Source organism: Neltuma alba, unplaced genomic scaffold, assembly GCF_004799145.2.
Source record: "Neltuma alba isolate B1F8T4 unplaced genomic scaffold, ASM479914v2 tig00012714_pilon, whole genome shotgun sequence".
Taxonomy (NCBI): Eukaryota; Viridiplantae; Streptophyta; class Magnoliopsida; order Fabales; family Fabaceae; genus Neltuma; species Neltuma alba.
In genome coordinates this window covers 310,050-331,404 of record NW_021637140.1, presented here as the reverse complement: position 1 = coordinate 331,404, position 21,355 = coordinate 310,050, and the positions used below count along the sequence as shown (strand labels likewise).

The 21,355-nt window shown below is 34.2% G+C and overlaps 2 protein-coding genes across 3 annotated transcripts; one reads left to right on the top strand and one right to left on the bottom strand.

The window, feature by feature from the left end:
- Positions 1-1,372: 1,372 nt before the first annotated feature.
- On the top strand, positions 1,373-8,405 carry LOC114730151 (pectin acetylesterase 5-like). 2 transcript variants are annotated; one of them, XM_028917178.1, is made up of 12 exons: positions 1,392-1,832; positions 1,932-2,014; positions 2,114-2,243; positions 2,554-2,633; positions 2,780-2,869; positions 3,563-3,687; positions 3,963-4,023; positions 4,290-4,343; positions 4,469-4,546; positions 4,640-4,745; positions 5,461-5,606; positions 6,087-6,255. In XM_028917178.1, the coding sequence occupies exons 1-12, from the start codon at positions 1,604-1,606 to the stop codon at positions 6,201-6,203; spliced, it is 1,299 nt and encodes a 432-aa protein (XP_028773011.1). In that variant the 5' UTR covers positions 1,392-1,603; the 3' UTR covers positions 6,204-6,255. The 2 variants fall into 2 exon arrangements, with proteins under 2 accessions (XP_028773012.1, XP_028773011.1); XM_028917179.1 differs by lacking the exons at positions 5,461-5,606; positions 6,087-6,255 and adding an exon at positions 8,277-8,405 and having other exon boundaries at positions 1,373-1,832.
- A 2,654-nt stretch (positions 8,406-11,059) lies between these two features.
- Positions 11,060-13,459, bottom strand: LOC114730186 (probable protein phosphatase 2C 4). The gene is made up of 4 exons (XM_028917220.1): positions 12,165-13,459; positions 11,968-12,081; positions 11,484-11,748; positions 11,060-11,342 (listed from the first exon to the last, which is right to left on the bottom strand). Exons 1-4 carry the CDS (start codon positions 13,341-13,343, stop codon positions 11,215-11,217), a joined length of 1,686 nt encoding a protein of 561 aa, XP_028773053.1. The 5' UTR covers positions 13,344-13,459; the 3' UTR covers positions 11,060-11,214.
- Positions 13,460-21,355: the final 7,896 nt, after the last annotated feature.

Sequence of the window (21,355 nt, the reverse complement as noted above, 5' to 3'; positions counted from 1 at the left end):
TTCATTCATAGCAATAAAGACAGTCAAAAGCATTAAATTTATTATAAAATTTAAGTGATTTTTAGTATTATCATTAATAACTATACTAAATTCTAACATCATGTTAATTTTTATTCTCTAACTATTCTTATTATGTAGTATGGGCATAGATGACAAAAAATATTTAATGCTAATTTTTGGCCCTGAATGTTTAATGCTGCTTGAAACTAAGCAAATGTCTTATAAAAAGGATCAAGAATACTTATTAGTTGATGGCTTATAGTTATAATAAGGACTAGCCACTAGAGGGAGTATTTTACAAGTATATTAAATTATTGTTTCGTTTATTTCCTTCTTTGTTTTTTTTGACACACTTTATTTCCTTCTACACGTACCATCGAATAAATAAAATTAAATTCTGATGGATCTAAAAAAAAAAAAAGGAGAGATTAATCTAAATTTTAAATGCAGGAGTACATTTTGAAAAACAAAGGAAGGAAAATTACACAAACAGCGGGATCCCCTCCCAATTTCTCCTGTTATGAGTATTCATATACTCTATATTTTTACGCTACATAAAATTTTAAGAATAGAAGATGCAATTGATGAATTTAAATCACATATTTTTATGATGAATTTTATATATTGATATTATTGTCAATTATAATGATATTAATAACGAAGAGGCCAAATTCCTTAGTCATTGCCACGGGTTTTAATAAAATAAATATTACTATATATCACCATAACAACAACCAAAATAGAGAAGAGAGCACAAAATTTTTTTTGCTACAAAGTACGAATCTTTTTCTTTTACCATTACTCTCTGTTTTCAAAAGATGGGTTAGGCCGGATAAGACAAGTACGCCCATTTAAATTCTAAAAGTGCTAGCCTGCCAGGCCCTAAATGAAGAAAAACTCAAACCAAAACACAGACAAAAATTGTTCTTTGTTTTCATGTATTGGAAAATTTCAAAAAAAAATATTTTAAGTTATTTATTTTGAGACATTACTACTACTAGTGTTATATCAAATCATCAAAATCTAATCATAATTTTTTGAAGAAATTAAATATTGATTTCAGATATTATATAAATAAAATTTAAGAAATAACCTGCATTGTTCGCAGTGTATGAATTGTATAAACATATACTTCATATTGAATATAAAAAATTTACGATAATATTTTTCATGTTTAGAATAATTATAATTTTCGAAAATTTCAATATAATTATTTATTTGTTTGCCAGAAGATAATTATTCATTTTAAAGCCCACGGAGTATTAAACATTAATAATATAACATTTATTTATTTATTTTTCCGGACAGTGAAGTTTATTGATATAACGGGGGCAGAACTAATGTATCACAGATACGGGCGTTGAGTTGCATCAGCTTCCGATGCACGAACCCCTACCTATTCAGTTTCTCTGGGAAATGGGCTTCTTTTATTGTTGTGTTGTCCTTTTCGCAAGTGAATTCACTGGGGAAAAGTCAACGACGTCCTCTAGCTTTGAAGCCAACCAAGCGGGCAGCCCGGCTGCTTGCCTGTTGGTTCCACGCTTGTTCCTCTTCTTCTCCCTCCTTCTTCCCTGAGCGCGAATCGTGGTTCTTGTCTTCTTTCATGGCTAATCCTCATCTTCGCGCTCTACTACGGTGGCGCAAGTGGGCCAAGAAGGACTGGGCGATAGCCGCCGTGGGCTTCACTCTCATTGTCGTCTTTGCACTTTCTCTCATCTCCGATTCCCGGCGAAGGGTGAATGGTTCCGTAACCAACCCCTCGTTCGGTCTAAGCCAAAATGATGATCTCGTCGATCTGACCCTTCTTCGAAATGCTAAGGATAGAGGCGCTTGTATGTGAACTCAATCTCACTTCATCTCTAAATAATTAAAAACAACGCTCAAGAGTAAAGTCTATTACTTTATTGTATAATTTGAGCCTGTTTGCGCAGTTTGCTTGGATGGGAGCTTGCCAGGATACCATTTCCAAAAGGGGTTTGGATCCGGCTCTAACAATTGGCTACTTCACATTGAGGTTCTTTTGCTTGCGTAAAGCTTTATGAAACGCTCAAAGAAAATAAAAAGGAAAAAAAGATCACTTGAACTGCTTTATTACAACTGTGTTTGGATGTAGGGAGGAGGTTGGTGTAATACGATGTCTTCGTGTTCTCAGCGAAAAATGACTGCTTTGGGATCCTCAAAATATATGGATAGACAAATTCGTTTCTCGGGAATCTTAAGCTCTGACCCTGCGCAGAATCCTGGTGTAGCCTCTGCATCTTATGTAGCTACCTTATTGGCCATTGTTAACGTACCATATTGGTTTGGTTTCTTTTAGTTACAAACTGCAACTTCTATACCCGGCCATGTAATGCTGCTAACTCCGAGATAAATCCCTTTAACACTATGATTTGGAACTTTAATCTTTTTGGTACCAAATATCCTGTGATTAAATCATCATAAACATTTTACAAAATGTACATATAGCTGTGCTGCAGTGGAAGTAGTTTTAGTTGGTTGGACGTGAATATTCAGTAAACGGTGTTACTTAGCTTGGTTTATCAAACTACTCAGATTTCTTTAGCTGGAACAAGGTTAAGATACGTTATTGTGATGGTGCGTCCCTCGCTGGTCATCCAGAAAACGAGATTATGGTTGGTCTCGCTTCCACTTGTGCAGCATTGACTTATCGAGAGTTTCTTAATTATGTGCAATGGGTTTTCCATAGCTCCGTGACATGTGTGTCTATATAAGAAGTTCCTCTTGACATTTCTTTCTTGTTTTTGTTCTGTTACTTCAGAAAGGAAATAAATTATTCTTCAGAGGTCAGCTCATATGGGAAGCACTTATTGATGAACTCTTGTCAATTGGCCTGTCTGAAGCCAAAGAGGTTATTCTCCCATGCCTTTCTAACATATATCTCTCATTCTTTGCTCTCTAAAGTTTGGTGAAATTTTGACCAACTAAAGTATTGTACACCTGTAAAAAGATATCCGGCTCTCTGTTTAAATTTTATCACATCCACGGGTTATATTAATAGAATATCTGAACTAAGATGGGTACTTCTTTTAATGCTCATCAAAATCCCGAGGAGCTGATATAAATAATAAAGTCATTTTGTCCTTAATCCTTGTGCCATTGTAGATTATGAACCCAATAAAGCTATCATTGTTTCCAGCTGCTTTTATTTTTGTAGGAAATTCTTTGTTGATTGACTTGGCGAGTGCCATTGCAAACATGATTGTTAAGTATTGATGTAACTAGTCCAATGGGTTAATTATGCAATTAATTTTTTCCTTCTTACAATTGATTAGTTGATTTACCAAGAATGGCATTATACATAGATTGTAAATGAAAGCCGAATCAATATAACCTAGAGTGAAAGAAATTGTGGGATTATTTAGATTTTATTGACTAGCTGTAAATGAAGCAAATCCTTAGTGGACGTAAGTGACAGATGGAAGGTAGCACACAGAATATGCTTTCTTTTCATGCAATTTATGTTTATCTAATTATATTTTTGTTGCATTATACTGGTGAACTTAGATATGCAAATGTGACGATAGGCGGGTTGCTTATGCAGGCTCTGCTTTCAGGATGCTCTGCTGGAGGATTGGCAACTCTAATACATTGTGATGCCTTTCGAGGACTTCTTCCAAGGGAAGCAACTGTAAAGTGTCTTGCTGATGCGAGCTTCTTCCTTGATGAGTATGTTTCATTTACATATCATTGTCTTTTCCTGCCATAACCTTTTCTGATTGTTATTGAACTTAAAGTTTCCCAAAATACTTTCATTGTTACACAATGTATTCCAAGGTTGACGATTCTTTAGGACTGAGTCTGTAACTAGAAGATTTCAATTGCATTAAGCTATAACTAGGATTTGAAGCCCTTTTTGAGCGGATTCACTACTTTGCACGTACTTGTACGTTTCACCGACAAGCAAAATAAGAATTGATCCTTTTTTATGCCTTAAATTTCAGGAAGGATATTCTTGGCAATAACACCATGAGATCCTTCTATCATGATGTTTTCCAGCTTCAGGTAATGCATACCTTCGCTATTAAATGAAAAGGCATAGACACTTAGTTGGATGTTGCGAGCTTGCCATGAAACTAAGTAAAAAAATCTGGATATTATTTGAAGTGCTTTGCCATATGGCATCAATTTCTAATGTGTCAGAAGCAGACATGGGACTATTTTTTTGAACTTTACTTTATTTATTGAGTGATCTTTTTTTTCCCCCCCAATTTAAAGCCCAAAAAGATATTTTCCCAACTAATGTCTCTTCATGTTACCTGTCCTGTCAGAGTGTTATGAAGAGCTTGCACAGGGACTGCACTACTGCTATGGAACCATCTAGGGTATGTTTCTTCTTGCTTAGACACCCCTTAGTGCTCTTCAATGATAAAACTAAACGGTTTAAGGTTAGTTGGCATGATTCAGACCAACGATAAATGGTACCACCAACTGTTGATTTGCTTTGCAGTGTTTCTTTCCAGCCGAAATTATGAAAAGGCTACAGACTCCTGTGTTCCTAGTCCAGCCGGCTTATGACTTCTGGCAGGTAAATTTCCTCAATAAACAAGTTAAGTACCTAATTTTTTTTTTAACCCTATCACAACGACACAACCATATGATCGGAAGTTGGTATATCTAGATACAACATGTTCTGGTACCAGAAGGGTCGGATCCTCAAGGCCACTGGAAAAGATGCAGATTGAGCATTTCCAATTGTGATACTGATCAGATGGATATTCTTCAAGGTAACCAAACATCATAGCTGAAGGCCAACAGATAGTTCTGCACTACTATATTGCTGCTTCACAATATTGACTAGATGATATAATCCTGTTTGGAATATCCAGTTGCCTTCTTGGCAAATCTATTATATTTTGAGACGTCATCAATATGTCCATTACAGTTGTAAGAAGTCACATTGTTCACCAGCTGTAAATAGTGTAACTCATCTTGGGTTTTGTGCAAATACAAGAGACCTATTCTAGGTATACTAATTTAAGACTAGGGAATTCCTGGTAATTGACTGAATAGAAAGCAGTGAATGTTATATTGATTGATAACTTTTATGGGTTTAGTTACATGAAATAGTCATCCTGTTCCCTTATCCTACCGGGTCATATTTTGAAGGCCATAGTAAGATGTCTGCATTCAGTCTCACTTCATTGAATGATATTCCAGGGATGTACACTTTGCATCCATTTACAAGTTTTTTTATAGTACTGTTTAGGAATATGGTCTGAAGGAAATTAAGGCAGCATATCAGCATTAGAAATTTTTTTAATATTTTTAAGTTTGAACATCCTTTTTTCTGACTGTTGGTTGGTTTGCATGACTGAATATTGCCATCGAATTGGGATCTAACTTGGTGTTATTAAATATGAATGATAACTTGATTTGAGCAAGCTTTTATTGTCTTTTATGTATCCGTACTCGGTCTTGATTTTTTTAATGATCATTCAGGTTTCCGAAATTCTTTTCTGAAGTCCTTGAGTGAATTCCGCCCTCGAAGGGAGGTGGGACAGTTCATAAATTCTTGTTTTACTCATTGCCAGACTTGGATGTCTGAGACGTGGCATTCAGCCAGTTCTCCTAAAATAAACAAGAAGGTAAGTGCAGTTTCACTTCATTTTCTGTGGAGATCAGACCACATAATCATTCAAGCCAAGTTCACATTTGTGTTATAGGAGTCATTTAAATAAATTCAGTCTCTTCTCTATTTTCAGACGCTGTATACGTACTGTCATCACCCGATCAATTTGGCATTCTGGCATAAAAATACGATTCAATGCACTTAATGTCAAGTTACAAGCTCTCTGCTTAGAAAAGGATGTCTAACTGAGAAGTTTAAGTATTTTGGGATTATCTTTTCCTTTTGTACATGTCTATAACTTTAGCGTTTTTCTCCATGTTTCAATTTGAATTGTGTCCATCGGGAAGGGAACTCTTGGAGAAACGCAGCTTCAGGAAAGTGGAGCCTGTGTTCTGTTTTCTAATTCTTATCTGACTCTTAACTTGTCTTTTGGCCCATGTTTTGTTTTCCAATTAATCTGACTTCTAACTCATCTTTTTGGCTGCCATTGGAACAGACCATAGCTGTAGCGGTTGCTGACTGGTTTTTTGACAGAGAAGTGGTGAAACAAATCGACTGCCCATATCCATGCAATCCCACTTGCCATAATATGGATTTCACTGCAATATACTAAAATTTAGGACCTCGGTCTTCTTTGGCTATTCTATCTTGGATTGGCTATCTAGTTCACAAAGATATATTTTCATTCATTTCATGCTCTCAGCATGATCTTGGGCTTTATATCGAAATGGAGTTAGAGAAGATGATGCGGACCGTTGATGTTACTCGAATGCATGAAATTTAATCACCTCTCCTCTTACATGCAGCTTGAAGTTTCTCACTTTACCAGATCAGAAGTTCGGCGATCGAATTCTCTTTTTTTTTTTTTTTTGGTGCAGCAATCAGGTTTGAACTTTGTAGAAATTACCATAATCTCGCACCACAACTAGATCAAACCAAGTGGCTTACTGTACCATTACATTCAAATCTTTTGATTTATGACAATTCAGTTTCTGTTAGGATTTCCATATATATTACTGTGTTGATACAGTGGTTTTTTTCCTTTTTCTTTGTTTCTTAAATGTCTTAAAATTTAGATCAAGATTCTAAGATATATACAATTCTTTCGTTTACATTTGTCAATCGGCGCTTGCTTTATTAGATTGCTCACCATTGCTCGTGAATGTTACTGTACCTTTTTATGGTTATCAATTCTACTTCTACTACTATTATTATTATCATTATTATTTGATTGAGTTCTTCACTTTATTTGTATTACTGCTTCTTCACAGGAACCTGCAGAAGGAAAGTGAAGAGGAAATTTTACTCATTTTTTTTATAAAAAAATGTCTGAAAATTTGAAATCCTTCCCAGGGGTTTTTCCTGCTCAAAGGTCAAAGCTTGTTGGTCAACTCAATTCTGAAATTGATTAAAAACATGAAATACTAACTGTCATATGTTTAGTTTGAATTTAAAAGAAACATATTGAAAGCAACATTATTTGCATACCTCTGTTTGTGATATCTTTGCAGTTTGCAAATTAGTGACAAGCAACAAATGTGTTTGTAAATGAATCTTTAATTTTGTCTTTATAATTAGAAAAGCCTAGCCTCATCAATCTGGAACGTGACAATATGAGAGAAGCACCCTTCCTTCTTTTTTTTTTTTCTTTTTTTTTTCTTTAAGAAACAAAGGTGCATTCTGAGAATCGCTTGAGAGAAAAATCTATGATTAACAGCTTAAAGTGTTTAACACGACCAACATTCCATCTGACAAATATATTTGCGGAACAGAAAAGTGTGAAAATAAATATGTACAAAGGAAACTACCCAATGATTGCTTTGTCTGAGAATGGGATTTGGACTCTGGAGAACCCCCGGAGACCATGTGCAATCGGCACTGAGTGAGGAAATCAGAAAGTGTGGACTCAGAAATCCCGTACCCAAACACTTAATGGGCTCTGGCCCTCTATATGACCCTATTAGGTCCACTCCTTTCTTTAATAAAGGAATAGCCAAGCATAATAAACATATGACAAAAAACAACAAGGTTAATAACAAGAGTTGATCTAGTTAATAAGGAGTCAGCTTATAATATACAAGATCGTGAGTTTGAATCCTGTTGCCAATATAAAGACCTTGTTGATAGACAATTTGTAAGTATCTCTGTAAGCGCTCTCTGAGTCTAAAAGCATGCTCTGACCCTGGTAAGTCCCTGAGACCTAACTCACCTAAACTTTTTCTTACAAAAAAAAAAAACAACAGGGTTGGATTTAGCAGAAGAGAATAATTTCTCACAACATGACCAATCAAGTTTGAATTTCTATTGAAAGAGATACTCACATTTAGTGCCTAATAGTATTTTAAATAGAATTGCCTCCGATAAAAAAAATATATATGCATAGCAAAAAAAAAACACGTGATAAGAACATTATAAAAATGTGAGTTTCTATGGCAGCCCAAAAGGAGACGTTGAGGTTGAAATTCCATAGGGAAATATACGAGAATTGATTCCCAAGAAGCGTCCCTGGTTTTCATTACCTTGGCAACTGATGATGATGGACACATGATTCTATTATATTCTATTCCTCTAATCGAATTTCTTGTTCTGTTAGTAGTCATTTATCAACGTCAAATCTGATTTTGTACATTTCTCTGTTTACATATTTCATTTCTCACACTTCTATTATATACCCTTCATTTACCAGGCGGACAGAGGACTTTGTAAAATGCTCTCCAAATTGTCCTACCTTTTTTTTTCCTTTTTCTTTTTCTTTTTCTTTTTAACGTTTTTTGTTTAATTAATACATGTACTAAACCTTGCACACCTTCTAATCTAACCTTTACGTATTTAGATCTTTGGGTCATCTTCTGAAATTTGATCCTTATGTATCTTGTTCTCGGAAATATCATATTAATTTTTTTACCCATTACATAGTGGTGGATAAAATAGTTAATGAGTTAAAGTTTGACGCATTGATCCGTTTTATCCAAATTAAAATGTATAAGGTAGGTAAGATGAAAGCTAATCACACTAACTGCTTTTTTCGAAGTGAATTACTTTCGTGGGGGTAGAAAAAGAAGTGAATTAATTTCATTTCATTCCTGTAACTCATGAAGCGAATTTTTAATAGGTCTCTTAAAAAATTAGTGCAAAAACATACAGTAAAATTGTACTCCTCCAGTCTTAAATATAAGATTCTTTTTGTAGTGTAATTTAGATTACAAAATGAATCTTATATTTAAAACCGGAGGAGTATATTTTTAAAATAGATCCGTGAATATTATAGGGAGACTTGTAAAAAAAGTATCATCCCAATTATGTAGTTTAGAACTTAACTGAGAATTTTATTTATGAATCCTCTTATAATAGCGTAGAAATTTACAATTTTTTCCGCGTATTATTTCACAAGTTCTCCCAAAAAAAAAATCGCTTAGTACTTATTCAAATTTGAAAGACTTATCCATAATTTCCCCTCTACTAGTTCATTTCATTTTTGTCCTCATTAATTCAAAATCTCGTGTCTAATTTACTTGAAGTAAAATCATATCTGAATTGGCTTGCCTACATGAACAACATTTAATACAAAATTTAGTACGTAAATTCATATTTAAGCGTTGGCAAACATTTAAACAAGGTATTTCTTCTAACATCCTCGTTTATCTTCAAAATTTGATCATATATATGATGTTTGACTTTACATTTCACCAATAAAAAAAAGGCATGTTTCTTTTTTTATTTTTTACACAATTAAATACATGTATGCACATAAAAAATGTCAGCATCATCCCAGCGTGGAGGATGGCAACAAAAATGAAAAATATTTCTTTTCACCCGAGTGGTTGATTACATAAATAAATGGTTGGTCAACGCATATGACATCCCAGAAAAGAAAACAACATGGATGACGAAACTATCTACCTGGAGCAGTTGAATACCGGTTCCACCATGTAGAGCTTCCCTCATATCACAACTAAATTCAAGTCGTACACTCTTACCGATACCTAAACTCGCTCTCTAGTGTTATCCACTGCATGAATCTGGATTTTTCTGTGTGGATATATCTAACCATCTTTCTTGAACCGCCCTTAAAGCTCTTAAAACCTCACATTAATTAGCTTGTACGTCATGCGGCTGACTTCTGGCAAAATCGGAAATCTTCAATTCCTAGATTGCTTCTTCCACCGTTGTCCACAATTTAACCAATTAAAGGAATCAAATCATAATTTCAAAAGTGATTCTATGATATACGAAATAAATATGTAGAGAGATTTATCTCGATTTATAAAAAAGTATTTTTCCGTAACACTTCTCATGCCATTTAAACACCCTCTAAATATGTCACCATAGACTACATTTCTCAAATTCAAACTAATACTTCAATACCAATCGCTTTTCTTTTCTTTTTCCTTTAATCTAAAACATGATGACTTTAACAAGGAAATGCCAATTTTCTTGACTATCTTTATCATGATTCCAACTCTACTTAATTACGATATTAAACTCTTTTCAACCGCTCGGCTTCTGCAAGTAGTTGATTCCAGCTTCGCCTTTATTCTTCTCTGTCCTCTTTCTTCTAAACTATAACTACGATCAATTATATTCTCAAATTTTGTACAGGGATTTTGATTTAGTATAATTTAGAATACAATCTTTTATATCAGCTTTCTCTACTTTGAAAATTTTAATCCCATAAGAAGCCGTGGTCCTGTTCAGAGAAATTGAACTAAGTCAAATGATGTTATCTGTGGTGTGTCCAGCATATTGATTTTTTTTTTTACTTCTAATATCCTAATTGTACTTATAATCTCTCTAACAATCTAAAGTTTAAATAAGATTAGGGTGCGAGAAATACCATAAATAAGATTGAAATTCTCGATGTTACTGTACTCTTTTAAATTTTTAAGCCATATGTATTTGGTATTTAATTTTTAAAATCTGAGCGAAGCTTAAATTGTACTATTAACCCATAATCAAGGGGATTTATTATTAATTTTGGTACATAGTTTTTTTATAGGATGGGACATAGTATTCTAATACTACCTTCAGTCATAAATATAAGATCTAATCTATGGTGTAAATTACACTACAAATTCATTCTTATATTTAGTACTAAAAATAGTAATAAAATAATAGGCTAATTAATGAAATAAATACTATTTACACAATTTTTTTTAAAAAAACTAGAGATCATTTCAACTAGAAATTTTAAGAGGTGTTTAACTGTTTATTCTTCTTGACTGAGTTTAGCAAAATATCAAAGTTTCTGCCAAGTGTTGAGTTCAGCAGACATGGAAAGGAAAAAGCCCTGATTTTCATATCAGCAATTGTGATTCACCTCTTCATATTAACATAAACTAAATTTGATGTTACAGCAAAAAAAAGAGGAAACAACAAGAGGAGAAAAAAGTCATGATGAAATTGTTGTATTTAACTATTGTTAAAAAAACACTATTGTTTCCAACAGAAATTTGACCAACTTGTTAGTGTTAGTATTTTCCAAAGTAACTTCTGTGTATTCCTATTGTATGATCTCCAATCCAAAGAATTCACAAACCAGTTTCTCACAACATCGGCTTCCGGATTTTCATACCTAAAATTTGAACCAAACATCACACTCTACCATCAACTTGTTAATCCACCTTTTAATGTGTATACGAGGCTGATGAGCGCCATATTTTCCCCTCCAAGGAGATTATGACAATGGAAATATCATCATGAAATAAACGTCGTTCTCCTTGTGGGATTTCCAGCAACTCATGAAAATCCATACCTGCAATGCAAAATCACATGTCAAAGCTGTTCATATCCAATTATAATGAAAGAACCCTTTTTTCCGCCTTATTTTCATTATCATCAAGCACGTCAGAGAGTTGAATTCCACAATCTAATTCCAGAAGAAAAGGGCTTTTACCGGCTTTTGTTGCTGCTCTGGCCAAAGCTTCTTCAATGAGAAGTTGTGCAGGATCTATCTCTGGATACAAAGTCATGAAAAATTCAACTCTGTAGACTGCCTCTTCATTGGTGAAGTATTGGTAAAGTCCATCGGAGGACAATATCAAGAATCTGTCACTAGGGCTGAGCGTGTGGTGTTTAAGAGAAGGTGAGCATGTGATGTAGGGTGAATCCCCTATATAGTCCACTCTGAATGTCTCTAATACTGCATTGTTATATTTAGGCTGTCAAAATAACCCAAAAAGCTTTTGGTTAGCTCATTAATAAGCATGAAACTAATGGTTCGCATAGGTAGATTTTGAACCAAGGCTTGCCTCAGTCACTGTCAGCAAGCCAAATCTTTGTTAGTTTGTTGATTTAATTCTTATTACAATGCTTAAATTCAAACTCTGTGACCGTGCTTATGAACTAGGGATGCTTTAAACATGGATGTATCAGACTACCTGCTTGAGGAAACCAGCCCCAAAAGCCCTTGTGACATTCAAGTGACCTTTCACTCTGCCTTTAGTTACTGCAGAAGGATCGTCTGGGTGTTCCCTCCTAATTCTCTGAACCTCCTGGGATTTAAAATAGATCTCAAAATTAACCATCTTTATGGTTTTTCCCCTTTTTTTTTAAAAAAAGAAGTCCCGGGCATTACCTCTTTCACGTTCGCGCCGTGATCTACAGTGAGCTGAAGAGAATTCAAACCATGCTCTGAACTCTGAGCTAAAACTGCTCGACTATCCCCAGCATTCATTACGTAAACATCATCTCCTTTCATCAACACCACCAATACACAAGAACCCATCATAGCCAGCACTGGATCCTTCGTTATTGTATCATCAGAATCCTTCAGAAATTCGTCCTCTGCCTTCCTTAATGCCTCCGAAAGTGCTGTTAGCACATCAGAATGACTCAAACATTCTTCATTTGCTGATTCTGAATTGCCATTACTGAGGAGCTCCTTCAACTCAGCGTGAACAGACCAAAAGAGATTGTTCAGAAGATAATCAGTGGCATCTGGGCCGTTAAATCCATCGTAAATTCCAACGAAAACCCAACCATCATCCTCCGAAATCACAATATGAATTCTATCTTCCCCTGCTCTTCCTTGAGCCCACTGAAAATTCATACTTTGCACTGCACAACCTTCATCGTTTTCGATCTCATCTTCATCGTTTTTCTTCTTCTCTGAAGTGGACTCTCCGATCGAAACCACCCCTTTAATCGGTGTGACGCTCGAAATCGCTCTCCGAAAAATCTTCTTTAAACTATTATTGGGTTTTATCAAAGACCCATTTTTGCGATCAGATAAAGTCCTTTTGAATTTTACAGATTCAGTGCATTCTTGTTGTTCTTCTTGAAGGGAGCTCCCATTCAATCTCGGCTCAAGCCCCCCGATAGGACCCGAACCCGAATAAGAGAACCTTCCGTCCAAGGGGCTGGACACCGTGCCAGAGCTTGCAACGGAGGAGCCACGGGGCTGATGATAATGGAGGGGCATGGAGGTGAAGGAAGTGGAGGACTCAAACGATGCCGTTGCATCAAAAGCAGAAGCTCCGTGCTGGGAGGAATTGGCAAGATATATGGAAGGTGGGGTGGAAGAGTTGGCGCTCACAGAAGCGCCGGAGATTGATCTGAAAGTCATCTGCGTGGCGGAATCCTCGTCGGAGAAAATATTGGAGCAGGACGATAATCGAAATGGGTCCGGTCGAGTGTAGCAGATTGAATTGCCGAGAGACTTTTCGTAGGAATTGGAGGGAAACATTTCGTACCGGCGGGAGATTTCTCCGACACCGGAGGAGCATAGGCAGATTTTTCCAAAACCGTTACCCATTTCGGGAATGCCAAGAGCACAAAGTTGTGAGCTTTCGAAGAATAAGTAGTGGAAGGAGGAGAAAGAAGAACATGAGAATATGAGAAACAGGGGGAAGGAAGAAGAGGAAGGACGAGGGAGTTGACTTTTGGGAGGGTTGGTTTCATTGCTTTATTTGGAAAGGGGAACATTAAATAGGGTTTTTAATTTGGAGTTATAGTTGACTTTAGAATGAGGTTAAAAGGAAAGATTAGTGAGCCGGTGGTTTTGGTGTTAGTGAGTTATTTAGAAAGAGGACGATTCCTAGTGCCTTATTTTGAGATAAAAAGAGTCATTAATTTTGAAACTTTTGACTTTTGATACATTCATGTATCTTGTTAGTAACTTTCCGGCCAGAATTTCAAGTTCAATACTAAATTACTAGGATCACAGGAGTAGTGTGCTGTGGAGTGTGGGGTGTGACAGTGTGAACTATTGAGTAAGATTTGGGCGACTTTTATGAGTGAATTTATTTTTATTGAATTTTTAGGGATAAAAGATTTTGTTTTTTTTATATTTTTATAAGTCAAATTAAAGAAAATTTTATTTGTTTATCAATTCTATATCTTAATTATGTTCACGTCTTATAACTACATTTATGTCTCACTTAATTAGTCTAACTGATTTTTCTTTCTGCAACTTTGTTAAGTAAGATGGTTGAAATTTGATGTCTTGTTCTATTTCTACTTGCGTTTCCTTTTACTTGTGAGTTGTGATATCTTGCCTTGCCTAGCTAGAAATAGCAGCTTTTTCCCAAATAATTAAATACGGGAGCAGAAAATATATTTGGAACATCCATTGTCCAATGACTTTTTATTCAAAAAATTATAATTGAGGATTCAATTCAAAGATTTATAAAATTTTAAGTTAAAATCATTTTTAAAAGGTGAAAGGATAAATTTACTTATTATAATATCAGAAATAAGCATCAGGTACCATGATAAAATGTCAGAAGCAAAAATATCTATCAACATTAAAAAAAGATGCAAAAATAACCATGCTGTTAATTACTTCAATGTTGACTGTTCAAAGAAAAAAATTTTGAGATAAAAACACAAATGTGGTTCTTACATGGCAAAATGACATCCTAACTGAGAAAGGGGGAAAAAAATATAACAATTACAAAAGTTCTTTCCCTCCTCATCATGACATCACCACCGCTTTTCCGCCATCACCCACCCCGTGCCTTCATGATCATCATCACCTCCTTCCATCTGTCCTCCTCCCACCTGCACCATAAATCAAAACCCAAATAATCCTTCTAATATGGAGGGGTGACAGACGAGCCTCGGCATTGTAGGCGACGCTAACAGCAGGAACGCCAGCTATCGAATCGCCAACGGCTTTACCGTCGGCATCTCAGAATAACTAAATAAACTAGAATTTGAATAGGGCTCCAGGAAGAAAGTGGGACACTCTGAATCGCTAGCGGCTTTACCTTCACCGTCTGATAGAATAACGCCATCGTTGATAGGTTTGTAGTACTTGGAATTGCAATGGTGCATTAAGGCAGAACTGGAAGTGGGTTTTAAGGATTCCGGAGGGGTTTTTTGGGATTTGACGGATCTACGAGGAGTTGGGTATTTGGAAATTGGGATCAGAGGAGGAGTGGCGGCGTTGGCGATGGTGTTAGAAGGTGGTGGTGTCAACGGCAAGGACGAGAAGGGGTTGGGTCCAAGTAGTAATGCGACAATCACCATGAAAGTTTTGGAACAGGTGGGCTTTAGTTCAAGTTACTTGTGAATATTGAAGCTGCCATTGAAATGGATAGGAATTTTGAGCTTGCTGCTGCTACTTATTTGACCATAGTGAGCGGTCAAGGAGATGGCAGATGGGCATAGCGTTAAGCAAGAGGAGAGGTGAAATAATGAGCCTGTTTTTTTTTTTGGGAAAATTTCACTGTAGGACCGCAGAAGGCAAATAATTTCAAAGAGCCCCCAAAACTTTCTGAAACCTCACTGCAGGACCAAGGGACCAATCTGATATTAATTTTTAGAGTGAGATTACAATAATACCCTCCCTTTTTATTTTATTAAAAAATAAATATTTACCGGAGTTACTGTTCCGGCCACCGGAGGTCGGAGGTCCGGCCACCGGCGCTCAGGTGGCCGCCGTCGGGGTCCGGTCACCGGTGGCCGGAACAGTAACTCCGCGGGACCTCCAGTGGCCGGAGTTTTTTTGTTTAAAACAAAGTGGCCAGGGGAGGGTTTGAACCCAGGACCCCTTGGCACACACAACCAAAAGAGTTGTAACCATCAAGCCAAGCAACCCATTCAATCATAAAATGCAAATAAAACTACATATAACACAAAATAAACGCAACAGTCCAAATGTAAGTTAACAAGTGAAATTAGATGATTTACAAGTGGAATTTTAGAAATTTGCAACAAAAGTTAGGCAATTTACAAATAACATAATAGAAGTCATAACCCAAAATGCAAGTGTTTGAGTGTAAGTGAACAAGTGAAATTAGACGATTTACAAGTGGAATTCAGAAATTTACAACAAAAATTAGGCAATTTACAAATAACATAATGGAACTCATAATCCCAATACAAGTGTTTAAGTGTAAATGAGCAAATAAAATTTGAAGATTTACAACAAAAGTTTATAGATTTACAACCCAAATTTGGCAAACACAAGAGAATTCACAACCCAAAATGCAAGTGTTTGAGTGTAAGTGAACAAGTGAAATTAGACGATTTACAAGTGTAATTCAGCAATTTACAAAAATTAGACAATTTACAAATAACATAATAGAAGTCATACCCCCAAATGCAAGTGTTTAAGTGCAAATGAGCAAGTGAAATTTGAAGATTTACAATAAAATTTTATGAATTTACAACCCAAATTTGGTAAAACAAGAGAATTCACAATCCAAAATGTAAGTGTTTGAGTGTAAGTGAACAAGTGAAATTAGACGATTTATAAGTGGAATTTAAAATTTACAAAAAAATTAGACAATTTACAAATAACATAATAGAAGTCATAACCCCAAATGCAAGTGTTTGGCAAATGAGCAAGTGAAATTGTCGAATTTCACTTGCAAATCTATAAACTTTTGTTGTAAATCTTCAAATTTTATTTGCTCATTTACACTTAAACACTTGTATTTGGGATTATGAGTTCCATTATGTTATTTGTAAATTGCCTAATTTTTGTTGTAAATTTCTGAATTCCACTTGTAAATCGTCTAATTTCACTTGTTCACTTACACTCAAACACTTACATTTTGGGTTGTGAATTCTCTTGTGTTTGCCAAATTTGGGTTGTAAATCCATAAACTTTTATTGTAAATCTTCAAATTTTACTTGCTCATTTGCACCTAAATACTTGCATTTTGGGTTATGACTTCTATTATGTTATTTGTAAATTGCCTAACTTTTGTTGCAAATTTCTGAATTCCACTTGTAAATCGTCTAATTTCACTTGTTCACTTACATTTGGACTGTTGCGTTTATTTTGTTATATGTAGTTTTATTTGCATTTTATAATTGAATGGGTTGCTTGGCTTGGTGGTTACAACTCTTTTGGTGTGCCAAGGGGTCCTGGGTTCAAACCCTCCCCTGGCCACTTTGTTTTAAACAAAAAAACTCCGGCCACCGGAGGTCCCGCCGGAGTTACTGTTCCGGCCACCGGTGACCGGACCTCGACGGCGGCCACCTGAGCGCTGGTGGCTGGACCTCCGACCTCCGGTGGCCGGAACAGTAACTCCGGTAAATATTTATTTTTTAATAAAATAAAAAGGGAGGGTATTATTGTAATCTCACTCTAAAAATTAATATCAGATTGGTCCCTTAGTCCTGCAGTGAGGTTTCAGAAAGTTTTGGGGGCTCTTTGATATTAATTGTCTTCTGCGGTGCTACAGTGAAATTTTCCCTTCTTTTTTTTTTAAATAACCATTTAAAACAAGAAGTTTGAGAGAGAGAGAGAGTATGACAGGTGGGACTAAATTAATTACTTGGTGCATTGTGATTGGAGGGTGTATGAACGAGATTGTATCAGACGACATCTGGACAATAATGTGGAACTTTGCTCTGTTTTAAAAATTTTACGAGCATTTTTACTTCCAATATTTTATTACAGTGTCTGGTATTCCTTCTTAGTATTACAATAAGTAAATTTGACCATTTGCTCTTTTTTAAAATATAACCAGGAAATAAATATTTTATTGTCTGACTAGAAGATAGATAGGAAGCCGTTCAATAATACTACATCCGGTCCTTAATATAAGAATTTGTTTGATTTTTATTTTAATCTTAAATATTATATCCCAATCCACTTTGTCTCTTATATTTATATATTTTTTTTCAAAGTAACCCTTCTAACAATGATAATTCTAGTCAATATACTTGATTAGCAAAGATATTTTAGAAAAAACAATACCTATTTAGGATAAATAACTAACTCAACTTACTTCTTTAATCTTCTCAAATTAGTTAACTGACTCTTATAATTAAGACCGGAGGTAGTATATTAAAAGCAACCCAAAGAGTGAATAAAATTTAAAAATAATAAGAATCAGTCACCCAGAAAAAATAACGAGAACCTATCTTTTGACTTTTAGTAAAGTATATGCCTTTGTTTTCGACAAAATCTGAATACAGCGCATAATGCACATATGGAATTATACATATTGATAATAACGTAAATATTAATTTAAGGAGTATATAACGCAATTTTTTTTTTTTGCCAGCAGTATATAACGCAATTAAATTTTGGTCCATTTGACTTTTCGAAAGGAATAATGCACATTATTCGAATATTTGTACTCTCGGGATCTTAACATAGTTGAATTGGTCGTTATAAGGAAAAAATAACTCCTAATTAAAAAAAAAAAAACAGATGACTGATAAAAGAATGCAACGGGAACTGCAATAAATTAATACTCCTCCACTTCTTAATATAAATTTTATTTAACTAATTTAATTAGATTAAAAAATTAGATAAGTTGATTAATTAGAAAAATATGGTATGGATTTTTTTTTTAAAAAACACCATAATTATTTTGTTTAATATTCTTCTTTTCTCTCTTACTTGATTATCATTGAGAGAATATTCATAGGGATAATTTAAGAAAAATTGATAAATATAAAAGATAGGTTTTACATTTATGACTAAAATTAAGTCAACAATTAGATCTTATGTTAAAGACCGAAAAAGTACTCAAGAATATAATACTGATAATGACAAAATTTAAAATTGCTTAACCACGCCTCATTATTTGTCTTACAAGTTGCTCTTCTAAATTCATAATGTTAGTTAAAGTAGTTAATATAATATTTTTTTTCTTCTAAAAACACTCTAATCATCTTCCTTGCTTCTTCCTCCCCCCTACTTGATTATTACTAATAAAATATTAATAGAGTTAATTTAGAAAAAAATTGAAAAACATGTGAAAATAAGTCTTACGTATAAGACTAATATCAATTTTCTAATTAGGCCTTATATTAAGGATCTAGATAGTAATTGAAATTTAACTTAGTTTTCATTGATTATATGGACTGTTTTAGCATGGTAAAACTAATGCAAAATCTTATGTTAACTAATATTAATATGTTTGTCATCATGTTTAAAATTATTTATAAGTATGTTTTAAGTAAGTTGAGACAAAAGTTTTTTCACATATTTATTTGTATTCCGTAAATCATAATTAAAAAGCTATTTATAAGTTATTTCAAATCATTCAATTGTTTTCTCCTGGCTCTGTCCCTCTCTACATCGATTTATTTTCATGTTGATGTTTTGTATATATGACAACCTCCGTCTGATAAAAACCGTGGTTATAAATATAATAACGGAATGAAGAGACCTATGATTTAATTAAACGGGAAATTACAATCAAGTTTTAAAAAAAATAATTATTAAAAGGTCCTAATAACAATTTAATAGTCTGTAATGATAAATTTCAGAATAAATAATGATAACCTCTATGACTTATTTTGTAATTTTTTTATCAAGATTTTATATAATTCTCCTCTAAACCGGCCAGACATTTTTGATCGAATAAACGGGCAAGACATGAAAAATGATTCCTCCCCTCCACGCCTCCACCCAAAAAAACAAAGGTTTGTATTTTGTTTATAATGCAAGCAACTAAACAATAATTTACACTCTTACGACTTTTCCATGAAAGATATACCTACGTTTGCACTTACAACTCTTTGCAAAGGATAATCACCGCAATAAAACTTAGAATATTCCCTCATATATTTGTAGACATTTAATTTATTCATATTTATATTAGTTTGTTGGCCCCTGGGCTTTACATTAACTTATAACCAGAATATTTTATTGTTATAAAAACGATTCGTACGTCCTTGGGTTGCTAGGTTTGTCTAGACTTTGGTTAGCTTCTATGACTCAACCCAGATTAAATATTATACATATTCATAGTTTTTTTTAATATTATTTTGTTACATATATGAAGTGGTTCGATTTTATTCATAAATAATCTTCGATTTTGGTATAGGCACATTTACAAAATATTAGTCGATGGAGTGTGATGATATTGAAACTTTCTTCCATACAGCTAATACGGTAGGACGATTGCAACTTACGAAATAATGCAAATTGATTTTGATAGCTCAAACATTTACCTTAATTTCTTTTTCGCACTATATAATTGATAATAGAACAATATATACATATATAGTGAAAACGTTTTAATAATTACTCATCCGATCCTTAATATAAAATCCATTTAACTAATTTGATTAAATTAAAGAAGTTAGGTAAGTTAGTTAATTATAAAGAAAGTGACACATTTTTCCTAAAACACCATAATCATCTTTTTTAATACCCTATCTCCCTCTTTTACTTGATTAGGGTTGAGAGAATATCTATAGAGGTAATTTAGAGAAAATTAATAAATATAAGAAATGGATTTTTTATTTACGACCAAAATCAACTCGAGAATTGAGTCATATATTAAGTACCGGAAGAATATTATTGTCCTCCCCCATAACTGGATCGTGCTTAAGTCTAGCGAACCGCTGATCGCAAATCCTCACCCGCCACCCCCCCCCCCAAAAAAAAAAGAAAGGTGTCTGCTTTATCTTTTTCTCCCCAGAAAATATTATTTGTTGCAACTTGCGCTTGCATCCATAGATTTATAGTTGTACGAGATATAAAATGGTAACCTGTTTACACGACATGCAGATTTGGATATCCTGTCCACTTCATGCACAACTTATATATAAGATATCCTACTTATTTTCTATTGTGATCAAATAAATATTGTAATCAAATAAATCAGACGTCGATTTCTTTTTAACAGAAATTTTATGCAGGGATTTGAGCTCAACCTAAATCAAAGGACAGGGCAATTGATCCAATCCTACTAGATAATACAACTTCCGGTCCTAATTATATAATTTTATTTATAGATTATAAACGAGATCTTATAATTAAGACCGAATATAGTATTAATATTAAGTAATAGGAACCTATATTACGTCTTTTTTAGGCATTTAGTTAGATACTCTAGATTTAGGATGCCTTTTCAAGCGCTGTACCGAGAAATCAAATCCCTTTTCTTAGAAGTGAGGGGGGATGGTTTTGCTGCTAAGCCCACGAACCCGAGGGAAATAATCAGAGATTAGGTCCATGCCATATTCTTCTTCTAATTTTGGGCCTGGGCCTGGGCCTCAAAAGCCATATATAACGCGCATAATCTCACTTTCATTTTAGGTTTTTGTTGTTGCAACTTGGTCCAATAACCCTTATTACTTCCGATCTTTAATATAAAAATTTATTTAATTTTTATTTTAGTCTTAATATAAGAGTTTATTTACATTTTATTTTTTTAAAATATAAGATTCCAATCCATTTTGTCTCTCATGTTTATTTATTTTTTCTCAAGGTAGTTTTTGTAATAATGGTAATTCTAACCAATACGTTTTATTATCAATGATATTTTAGGAAAAACAACACTTATTTATTACAACTAATTAACTTAACTAATTTCTTTAATCTACTCAAATTAGTCAACT

Excerpts from the sequence above, each read along its gene's own strand:
- LOC114730151 (XM_028917178.1), top strand. The coding sequence starts at position 1,604 with ATGGCTAATCCTCATCTTCGCGCTCTACTACGGTGGCGCAAGTGGGCC. Across the intron at positions 3,688-3,962 it reads GCGAGCTTCTTCCTTGATGA|GAAGGATATTCTTGGCAATA; the intron begins GTATGTTTCATT and ends CTTAAATTTCAG. Across the intron at positions 4,024-4,289 it reads ATGATGTTTTCCAGCTTCAG|AGTGTTATGAAGAGCTTGCA; the intron begins GTAATGCATACC and ends CTGTCCTGTCAG.
- LOC114730186 (XM_028917220.1), bottom strand. The coding sequence starts at position 13,343 with ATGGGTAACGGTTTTGGAAAAATCTGCCTATGCTCCTCCGGTGTCGGA. Across the intron at positions 11,749-11,967 it reads GGGCTGGTTTCCTCAAGCAG|CCTAAATATAACAATGCAGT; the intron begins GTAGTCTGATAC and ends TTATTTTGACAG. Across the intron at positions 11,343-11,483 it reads CAGAGCAGCAACAAAAGCCG|GTATGGATTTTCATGAGTTG; the intron begins GTAAAAGCCCTT and ends TTTGCATTGCAG.